The sequence below is a fragment of the Enhydra lutris genome, unplaced genomic scaffold, assembly GCF_002288905.1.
Source record: "Enhydra lutris kenyoni isolate GAN:26980312 unplaced genomic scaffold, ASM228890v2 scaffoldscaffold77, whole genome shotgun sequence".
NCBI classification, from domain to species: Eukaryota; Metazoa; Chordata; class Mammalia; order Carnivora; family Mustelidae; genus Enhydra; species Enhydra lutris.
The window spans coordinates 1,050,749-1,061,679 of NW_019154161.1; the positions used below are offsets into that span (position 1 = coordinate 1,050,749).

General features: G+C 42.1%; 2 protein-coding genes and 1 long non-coding RNA gene across 3 annotated transcripts in view; 1 reads left to right on the top strand and 2 right to left on the bottom strand.

Annotated features, from left to right (window-relative positions):
* The window catches only part of LOC111160568 (zinc finger protein 613-like), an 18,809-nt gene extending 15,599 nt beyond the window's left edge, over nt 1–3,210 (top strand). Inside the window, 4 exon segments of the mRNA XM_022523765.1 lie at nt 1,617–2,392; nt 2,394–2,469; nt 2,472–2,591; nt 2,594–3,210. Coding sequence (XP_022379473.1) covers nt 1,617–2,392; nt 2,394–2,469; nt 2,472–2,591; nt 2,594–3,210 — 1,589 coding nt within the window.
* The window catches only part of LOC111160767, a 618,405-nt gene that overhangs the window by 335,379 nt on the left and 272,095 nt on the right, over nt 1–10,931 (bottom strand).
* Nucleotides 8,340–10,221, bottom strand: LOC111160788. Its single transcript, XR_002641503.1, has 3 exons — nt 10,156–10,221; nt 9,885–10,020; nt 8,340–8,579 (listed from the first exon to the last, which is right to left on the bottom strand). It is a non-coding gene; the product is annotated as an uncharacterized LOC111160788 (long non-coding RNA).

Consider the following 10,931-nt stretch of genomic DNA (forward strand, 5'->3'; position numbering starts at 1 on the left):
CGCCCCTCTTATGTGTTTATTCTGTTTCTCTTTCCACCCCTAGAATATGACTTCAGTGAAAATAAAGAGTATTTCTGTGTTTCTCTAACACTAGCACCATGCCTGGTATACAGTAGTAGCCAGTGAAGAAGGATGTACTGAATGAGTGAATTGTGTCTGTCTGTATCCCTTCAGGCTTTTTGAGCTGATGCTGCCAGTGACTTCCTTGTATTTTACTGTCTCCAATGCCCTACTAATAAAGCAGACAAATCTTGATTGTGAATTCACCCTGTTTTACACTGATAGCTGTCATCTTTTGATTTGTTTTATATTATTGTGTTTTTAAACATTTCCAACAGATAAGGAATTAGTGTTTAACAAGTACAGTGTTTTTCAGTTGGGGAAAATGAAAATGTTCTAGAGATGAATAGTGACGGCTGTACCACAACGTGAATATACTTAATGACACAGAACTGTACACTTAAAAGTGGTTAAAATGGTAAATTTTATCTTACATGTATTTAATTATAAATCTAAAAGGTTTTTTTGGCTTTTTTTTCTTACTTTTTTTTTTTTTTTTTACTATTTCTATTTATTTATTTATTTAGAGAGGGAGAGAGAGGGGAGGTGGGTAAGGGATAGAATCTTAAGCAGGCTCCATGTCCAGAGCGGATCCCAACATGGAGCTCAGTCTCACAACTCTGAGATCATGACCTGAGCCAGAATCAAAAGTTGGATGCTTGACCAACTGAGCCACCCAGGCATCCCCCAAATTTTTTTAAAGAGATAAGGAATATACAGATATAGATATAGATATAAATATACTTGGCATTTCTTTTAGGTTGATACCATAGGTTTTCCACTAAAGAGCCAGCTATCCCACTGTATTTTTTTTTTTTTTTTAGATTTATTTACTATAGAGAGCACACAAGAGAGCAAGGATAGGGGAGCAGGGGCAGAAGGAGAGACAGTCTTTTTCTTTTTTTAAAGATAAATTTATTTGAGAGAGACAGCATGTGTGCACAGGGGGAGGGGAGGAGAGGGACAGAGAAGCTGACTCCCCACTCAGCACAGAGCCCAATGAAGGGCTTGATCTCACAACCCTGAGATCATGACATGAGCCAAAATCAACAGACTCTTAACCACCCAGACACCCCAGGGAGAGAGGGTCTTTTTTTTTTTTTTAAAGATTTTATTTATTTGACAGAGATCACAAGTGGGCAGAGAGGCAGGCAGAGAGAGAGAGAGAGAGAGGAGGAGGAGGAAGCAAGCTCCCTGCAGAGCAGAGAGCCCGATGTGGGACTCGATCCCAGGACCCTGAGATCATGACCTGAGCTGAAGGCAGAGGCTTAAGCACTGAGCCACCCAGGTGCCCCGGGAGAGAGGGTCTTAAGCAAACTCCACACTTAGCATGGAGCCCAACATGGGGCTTAATCTCACAGCCCTGAGATCACTACCTGGGCTGAAACCGAGAGCTGGACACTTAACCAACTGTGCTACCCAGGCGCACCCCCCCAACATATTTTTGGAGCAGTTTTATTCCATATCATGGTCACAGAAGGGTTCACTGTTCTCTTCCTTCCTAGAAACTCAGAAAGCTGATGATCATCTGCCTCAGCACTTATAAAACCCAAAAGTGCCAAAGAGGACAGAACAGTGTTATGAACTGAACATATGTGGAAATATTGTTTATCAGAGCAAAAGTCTTTTTCCTTTAGGGCCAAATCATGAAAGGTTTCATTTACATGGAAAAACTTTGAAGCCACGCTTAGATTTAGTCAACCCAAGTAGAAGCTATGACATAAAAGAGCCTGCTGGGTATAGTGGAGATGGGAGATCCTTTCTCTGTGCTAATCACAAGCAAACTCATACTGAAATTAAAGTCCACAAAAGTAGAAGACCGATCAGCACTAAGTCACAAGTCATTAAACATCATCAAACACACAAAATAGAGAAAGCCCATGAATGTACTGAATGTGGGAAAGCCTTCCTCAAGAAGTCTCAGCTCACAGAACATAAGAGAATTCATACAGAAAAGAAACCCCATGCATGTAGTGTATGCGGGAGAACGTTTTCCAAGAAGTTCAAGCTCACTGAACATTAGTGAACTCACAAAGGAGAGAAACCCTATGAGTGCTGTGAGTGTGGGAAAACCTTTCTCAGGAAATTTCAGCTTACTGAACATCAGAAGACTCACACAGGAAATAAACCACATGGATGCAGTGTATGTGGGAAGGCATTCTCCAGAAAGTTCAAGCTAACTGAACATCAGAGAACTCATACAGGAGAGAAACCTTATGAATGGCCTGAACGTGGCAAAGCCTTCTGCAGGAAGGCAGACCTCATTATACACCAGATAAATGAAAGAGGAGAAAGGCCCCATCAATGCAATGAGTGTGGAAAAGGTTTCTCCAGAAAAATCACAACTCATTCTACATCAGAAAACCCACACAGGAGAGAAATCTTATAGAAGCAGTGAATGTGGAAAAGGCACAATCTCCTTATACATCAGCAAACTCACACTGGAGAGAAACCCAGTGTGCACTGGATGTGATAAGGCCTTCCCCAGAAGGCATGTCTCATAGCACATCAGCGATTTCATAAAGGAAAGACTCTTTTGTATGTACCGAATGTGAAAAATCTTGTTCACAGAAGTCAGGGCTCACCAAACATCAGAGAATTCACACGGGAGATAAACCCTTTAAATGCAATAACTGTGGCAAAGCCTTCACTACAAAGACAATGCTCACTGTCCATCCAAGAACTCACACAGGAGAGAGACCCTATGCATGCAATGAGTGTGGGAGAACTTTCTCCCACATGCCATGCCTTGTTAAACATAAGAGAATACACACAAGAGAGAAATATGTAAATTCAGTGAAGGTTAAATATTCTTCCACAGAGGGTCACAGCTTATTAAATACTAGTGAATTCATGCAGGAGAAAAGCCCTGTTAATACAGTGACTGTGCAGATGCCTTCTATGACCCCTCAGACTTCATCAAACATCAGTGGGCTCCTCACAGATAGGAATGCAGTCATAGTGGGACAACCAGTTGTCAGATGTGCACCCTCAGGAAATAACGGAGAGCCTGTACGGGAAAGAAGTCATGAATGCAGTGAAGGTCGTCATGCCTTCAGTGGTCAATTACATCTTATTTTATGTCCCAAAAAACACACAGGAAAAAACTGGTACATTCAATTTGGAAAAGCCTTGAGCAATAATGTCTAGCTGATTATATGGTTATATATAAACAGAAAACCTATGAATACAGAGGCTAGGAAAGCTGTTTTTTGGAAGACAGACCCTGTCTGTCATCAGTGATCACCACAGATCATCAGTGAGCTTATAATGAGTAGAAATATGACAGTGGAAAAGTCCTTACCCTCAATGTGTCAGTTCATGTTAGAAGGCAGGGAATGTGGCAGGGTTTTCAGTGGTACATTCTGCTTCATCCATTAGCAGATGAAATCACAGAGAAGGGGCGCCTGGGTGGCTCAGTGGGTTAAAGCCTCTGCCTTCAGCTCAGGTCATGATCTCAGGGTCCTGGGATCAAGTCCCATATCGGGCTCTCTGCTCAGCAGGGGGCCTGCTTCCTCCTCTCGCTCTCTGCCTGCCTCTCTGCCTCCTTGTGATCTCTGTCTGTCAAATAAATAAATAAAATCTTAAAAAAAAAATCACAGAGAAAACACCATTAATCCACTAATTGTGGAATATCTTTAACAAAAACTAGAGTTCTTATGAAACAAAGAAGGCTTGTGAAAATGAGGAATGTTTGAGAGCTCTATGTACCTTTTTCAACTTGACCTGTATATTGTGTGATACACCTGATGGGCATTTTCGGACAGGATACCTTGAACCACATTCCCAATTACCATGTTAATGGTAATTTAGAGGAGAAAATCTCTGCCCTACATCACTGGTTAACATTATTATCACATTATATTCACTTTTCCCATTTGTGGATTTTTTTTTTCTAAAATTATATTCAGTTCCCACCCAATATCCTGTGATGGTTAGCTGTTGCATTTCTTTGGCTCTAGGTTTAAGTATTATTTCAGGCAACTGAAGTCCTTCAAAAATGAAATGAATATATTAAACTCATGAATAAAACTTAATGTCCTTGAATGAATTTAAATTGAATTTAAAAATAAGACCAAGCATTATACATCATCATAAAAGTGATTTGTAAAATTTTCTACATTTGAAAAGGTAGAAAAACCATGTTTGCAAAATGAACTAAAAGCCCAAGGACAATTAGTAATTTTTTTTTTTTAAAGATTTTATTTATTTATTTATTTGACAGAGATCACAAGTAGGCAGAGAGGCAGGCAGAGAGAGAGGAGGAAGCAGGCTCCCTGCTGAGCAGAGAGCCCGATGCGGGCCTCGATCCCAGGACCCTGAGATCATGACCTGAGCCGAAGGGAGAGGCTTAACCCACTGAGCCACCCAGGCACCCGACAATTAGTAATTTAAACCAATACAATAAATAACAAAATACATCCCAATACAGCTCTTGGTAATATTTTTTTAAAACATGAAAAAATAAGGTAAGCAATTTGAATACAAATTAAGATGACTACTTCCATCCTAGTTGTCCTCCTTCCTGGATTATTAAAATTATTATTCTCAGAATGCTGGGGATCTGAAGTTCTAAACTCATAGATAACTATCCAGTTGCATTCTTCCCTTAGAGGTAGTACCCTGTCTAGCCCTACCTTTTGTCTCACTGATGGAACCACCCAGACATTCTTTCCAGCATGTATTCCCATTTTCTCCCAACTCGGAATCCTGGGTCCTACCACATGAAGAGAAAAACAGGTCTTCACAGAATCAACCCTGGCCTGGTTCCAAGAGGCCAGACTTTGAACTGGACCTGGAGAAGGCTGAATCCAGTGCTGCACTGGAATATAGAGGCCTGGAACCAGCCTGGAAAATATTTTCAGAATCTAGTAGGTGTAATTTTTTAAGTAGGCTCCATGCCCAGTGTGGAGCCCAGCATGGGGCTTGAACTTAGGACCCTGAGATCAAAAGTTGGACGCTCAACCAGCTGAGTCACCCAGGCATCCCTGATATGTATAATTAATTGAATGTAGTCAGGGGTAATGATAGGGGCTGGCATAAAACTGATAGAGGAAGAGGTTCAGACCAAGTCCCCTGCTGAAAAACTGCAATCTCAAAAAGGGCATTAGATTAGGTGTTAGGGAGGGCACCTGGATGGCTCAGTTGGTTAAGCAACTACCTTTGGCTCAGGTCTTGATCCCAGAGTCCCGGGATCGAGTCCCTCATTGGGCTCCTAGCTCCGCGGGGAGTCTGCTTCTCCCTTTGACCTTCTCCTCTCTCATGCTCTCTCTCTCAAATGAATAAAATCTTAAAAAAAAAAATATATATATATATATATATATATATATATATATATGGTGTCAGGGGGAAACTAAAGGCCTCTCAGTAGGTGAGGTATTTTAATGGCAGTTAGACAGGTGATTTTTTTTTTTAAGATTTTATTTATTTATTTGACAGACAAAGATCACAAGTAGGCAGAGAGGCAGGCAGAGAGAGAGGGGGAAACAGTCTTCCTGCTGAGCAGAGAGCCCGATGCAGGGCTCGATCCCAGGACCCTGAGATCATGATCTGAGCTGAAGGCAGAGGCTTAACCCACTGAGCCACCCAGGTGCCCCTAGATGATTTTTTTAAAATCAATGACATAAGTCCCACTAGAATCACTTGGAGAGAACATCTTAATTGTTTTAAAGATTTTGATATGGAATATAAAGACTTTGGGTCATATATAAACATAATGTTTATATTGTATCAATTTCAATATAAAGCATATTACAATAACTCTACATGTTTACGCTCAAGTATAAGGTCTTGAATGTGAGTTATACACTGTAAAAGTTAGACTAAGCTTCCTGAGGGTAGGAAACTTGTTAACCGCTATATACAAGATGTCTAGAAGAATACGCAATACAGAGTAGGCACTTGATAAATATTGAATATTTAATTAACATTAAATTGAAATATTAATTGAATCTCATTCAATAAGCAATCTGGTCTTAACTAAGATTTAAAACAGGGCCAGGAAAAAATTAACTAACTCAATAATTAAACAGGGCCAGAGAGAACCAAACTGCAAGTAACCTCAATGTATCCCAAAACAAGCTTTAAGAATACCAGAGGGCAAAAATATCCTGATCTCCCTGGCTCTCCTCACTCCCACATGATAAAGTTGACAGTGTCTGTCATCCAACCAAAACTTATCAGGCAGGAAAATATGATCAGTGTTGAAAGAAACCAATGAGAAGTAACTAAAACTGACATATATGCTAGACTTAGCAAACAAGGACATTGTAACTGTATAGTTATAGCTGTATTCTATCACATCAAAAACGTAGAGGTATGATCAATATGTTAATAAGAATGTATTGGGTTTATAAGATATGTTTTACATCCTATTTTATAAGCCCTCCCAGAATATTGATGTTTATTCACTATCTTGATCAGAGAGTGGAGAGCAGTTAGCAGTTTCACTAGGCATTCCTCACAATGATACCTCTTACCCCCCTGGCCAAGAACTCGAGGTTTTTCTCTTTTGTATAAGCTCAGGTTCTCTAAGCATTTTTTCTCTTTTTAATAAAAGCTTCTGTTCTCTTTGTAGTTGAATTTGTACTTGAGTTTCTTTTGTCTTGTCATTAAATTCACTGACCTTTCCTTTTGCAAACACAAGTAGGTTAAAATACCGTTCCTAGGTTTTAGACTCCTCACCCACCCCAACCTATTTTTCATTTTGGAAAGTTTCTATTGCTATCTTTTAAAGTTCACTGATTTTTTTCTTATACAACATCTAATCTGCTATTAATCCCATCAAAGTATGTTTTATCTCAGAAGTTGTAGTTTTTATCTCTAGAAACTTGGATTGGGCCCATCTTTTTATAGCTTTCATATCTCTATTTAATATGGCTTAATTTTTAAACAGTTTTTAAAGTAATATGTACATCCAACGTGGAGCTTGAACTCACAACCCCAACTGAGCCAGGCAGGTGCCCCAACATGGTTTACTTTTAACCTAATATTTAAAGTGAGTTTCTAGCGGTGCCTGCATGGCTCAGTCAGTTAAGCATCTGTCTTCTGCTCAGGTCCTGATCCCACGGTCCTGGGACTGAGGCCCGCATTGGGCTCCTTGCTCAGTGGGGAGCCTACTTTCCCCCCTCCCTCTTCCTCTGTCTGCTGCTCCCCCTGCTTGTGCTGTCAAATAAAATCTTTAAAAAATAGTTTCTCGTAGGCAGCATGTAGTTGGACCTATTTTATCTAATTGATAATCTCTTTTTACTGAGGTATTTAGATCATTCATAATTAAAGTGGTGTTATTTATCCCAGCTGGTTTTGCTCCCCTTTTTGTCATTTTCTACCTTCTTTTGGAGTAACTTTTTTTTTTTTTAATTTATTTATTTCGGGGGCGGTGGGGGGAGTGAGACAAACTCCCCACTGAGTGGGGAGCCCAACACAGGGCTTGATCCCAGGATCCTGAAAACATGACTTGAGCTGAAATCGAGAGTCAGAGGCTCAACTGACTGAACCATCCAGGTGCCCCTGGAGCAACTATGTTTTATGATTATCTCCATCGTTGGCTTTTTAGGTATAACTTTATTATTTAAGTGGTTCCTTTAGAGTTTATAGCATGCATCATTCATTTATCGGTGTATCTTCAAATTATTATACCTTCTCATGTATAGTACCAGAATCTTATATACCAATTTTCTATAGCCAAATCAGCTTCTTTGAAGAAATTATCTTCTGGATGCTCACAGGATATATTTTTAGTGGACGGGTAAACTGGCTTTACATGATAATTACACATTAACATTCCTAACTCCATATACTTCTGGAATCTTTACAAAATATAAAGAATTTTCTGGCATTTAAACTTCAGTGCAGGCCACCTTTTTTAGTCCAGTTTCAGTCAACCAACCAAGCAAACTATAGAGCCATTCTAACTGAGCTCGAACATTAAAGCCAGAAGTAATTCATGGACAGTCCATATTGTTAAATTTGCCTGATTCAAATTTTTATTCCTTCCACCATAATTCCAAAAATGTTTCCCAAGATTTTTTTTTTCTTTAAGGATTTTATTGATTTATTTGACAGAGATCACAAGCAGGCAAAGAAGCAGGCAGAGAGAGGAAGGGAAGCAGGCTCCCCGCCAAGCAGACAGCCCCATGTGGGGCCCGATCCCAGGACCCTGAGATCATGACCCGAGCCAAAGGCAGAGGCTCCAACCCACTGAGCCACCCAGGCGCCCCCAAGATTCTTTTTATATAATAAATAAATTTATATAAAAAATATATATATATTCTTTTTATCAAAAGAATGCAAAATTTTTAAGCGATGTAATTCACTGCAGTACTAGACTGCTTTGGCTGTCATAAAAAATACTAGAGTGGGTGTTTGAAACAAAAGAAATTCATTTTCTCACAGTTCCAGGGGCTAGAAGTCCACAATTAAGTTTCCAGCAGATTTGATTTCCGGTCAGTACTCTTCCTGGCTTGCAGACATCTGGCTACCTTCTCACCATGTCCTCGCAAGGCATTTCTGCAGTTTGTCTGCACAAAGAAAGAACTCTCTGGTGTCTCTTCCAATAAGGACACTGAACTCACGGGGATCAGAGCCCCACACTTAGGATCTCATTTAACTTTAATTACTTCCTCCAAAGTCCCACCTCCAAATATAGCGGGGTGTTAGGGTGTTCTACATGTGAATCTGAGGAGACACAAACATTCAGTCCATAATATTCCACCCCTACCCCCCAATTCTTGACCTTTTTGCATACAAAATACACTCCATTCCAACAACCCTCAAAGTCTTAACTCATTCCAGCATCAACTCTAAAGTCTACACAGTCCAAGTCTCATCTAAGTCATATATGGTTGAGACTTCAGGTGCAATTTACCCTGAGGCAAAATTTCTCTCTAGCTATGAACATGTAAAATTAGAGAAGTTACTCATTTCGAAAATACAATGGTAGGACAGGTGTAGCATAGACACTCCCGTTCCAAGAGAGAAATTAGGAGGAAGAAAGGGGTATGGGTCCCTCGAAAACTCAAAACCTAGTAAAGCAAATTCCATTAGATCTTAAGACTTAAGAATAATCATCTTTGGTTACTTATCTTCGGTTATGTCAGGCTGCCAGGCATCGTATGTCACGTTGTAGGCGGGAATCCTAACACTCTTGAAACTTTACATTCAAACCTGCAATTTTGCATTCTGCAGAATGTAAAGCTCCACCAAGGGTAATTTTGCCTGCATTTACAATTTTTGTAACCCTAGCATGCAGAACAGCGTTTGCCACATAGTAGGCATCTTATAAACATCCGGATGAATGAATAAGCCCTTTAATTAGAAGGCGCTCTAAGCCTGGTTGCGTAGCTGTGGGGACGGAGTTCCGCACTGGAAGCTCATCAGTTTAATTAGTTGGGCTGCAATACTGAAGAGAACCACTTCCTTTACTCGGAGGGTTTTTTTTTTTTTTTTAAGATTTAAAAAATTTAAGTGCAATCTACCCCCCCCAGTCATCCCAAGATCAAGAGTCACACGCTCTATGACTGAGCCAGCCAGGGACCCCTCAGAGCTTTTGATTCAAGGTATTTTTCATCGTTAGAGAGAGAAAAGCCGCATCTTTGACTCCCGCCACGGTGGGAGAGCCCGGCTTCTCTATGAGCTCTGCCGCCTGTTGACCCCCATCAACCCTGTGCCCCGTTTTCACCCACACGAATCCTACCAAGAGCCTTCTAACCCCGTCTGCCCACTCTGACCAATGCCTTTCCCCGCGGTTCTCTGAAACCTAGCCCGGCCGCAAATGCCGCCTTCTCCACAGAGCCCCCTCCAGCCAGCGTTCCCAGGATACTAACCCGTTCCCCTCCAACGGTTGCTCCGGCTCGGCTCGAACTCCCTCCCCTGAGCACTTCTACGCGGGCCGCGCGCACTTAGCTTCTCCCCGTCCTTTAACCGAAAGCGCCTGAAAGCCCGCGACCATCTCGGCGGGTCCTGAGGAGAGACGTGGGCAGGCCTGAGTTTCTCAGGAGCTAAGCAGTATATGCACCGCCCCCGGTGAATGTTACAAATTCGGGGCCCAAAGGCCAAAAGTGGTCTGGAAATAAAGCGTTTTCAATAGCTTCTCACCGTCTAGAGCCTTTCCGAGAATGGAGCAAAGCGAAACACACCCGCCTCCGGGGACTCTGTGGCGAAACCGCCGCTCTCTGCAAACAGCCTGGAGTCGGCGCTGCAATATGACGTCACAGAGGCCGAGCCTAGGGCCAGATTCAGGATCTCGGGAAAAACGCGCGTTGGCCCTCGTCGGCCGCCGTCTCGGTGCTTCTGGGGGTCTGTCAGTCGCTGAGGTGGGCCTCAGGGGCGGTAGGCACGGAGGGAAAGTGTTTGGAGAAGTGGTACGGTGATCTGTGTCCAGCGGTGAAGATCGAGGTTATCGCCAGGTCAGTGTCGGTTCTGGGAGTGTTTCGGGGCCAGGGAGAGCGCGTTGGGTTTGGGATTTGTTTTGTTTTTTTTGTTTTGTTTTTGTTCCGGAGCGCGTGGGGGTAGGTGTTGGGGGAAGCGAGTGGGAATTCTCGCTAGCAGGTTGTGTTGGAGGATCACTTGGTAGTTCCCTGGGGAGGGGGAGCTTGTGAGCTTTTGTGCTGGGACGAGAACTTGGGGAGAGTAGCGGTTTGGGGTGTCCGGTGGGGGGAAGCGGGGGTCGTGTCCGTGGTGGGTACAGAGTTTGGGGAGTTCCGTTGTTGATGCTGAGCACATCCTTACTTTTATTTATTTATTTTTTTTAAAAGATTTTATTTATTTATTTGACAGAGAGATCACAAGGAGACAGAGAGGCAGGCAAAGAGAGAGAGGGAGGGAAGCAGGCTCCCTGCTGAGCAGAGAGCCCGATGCGGGACTCGATCCTA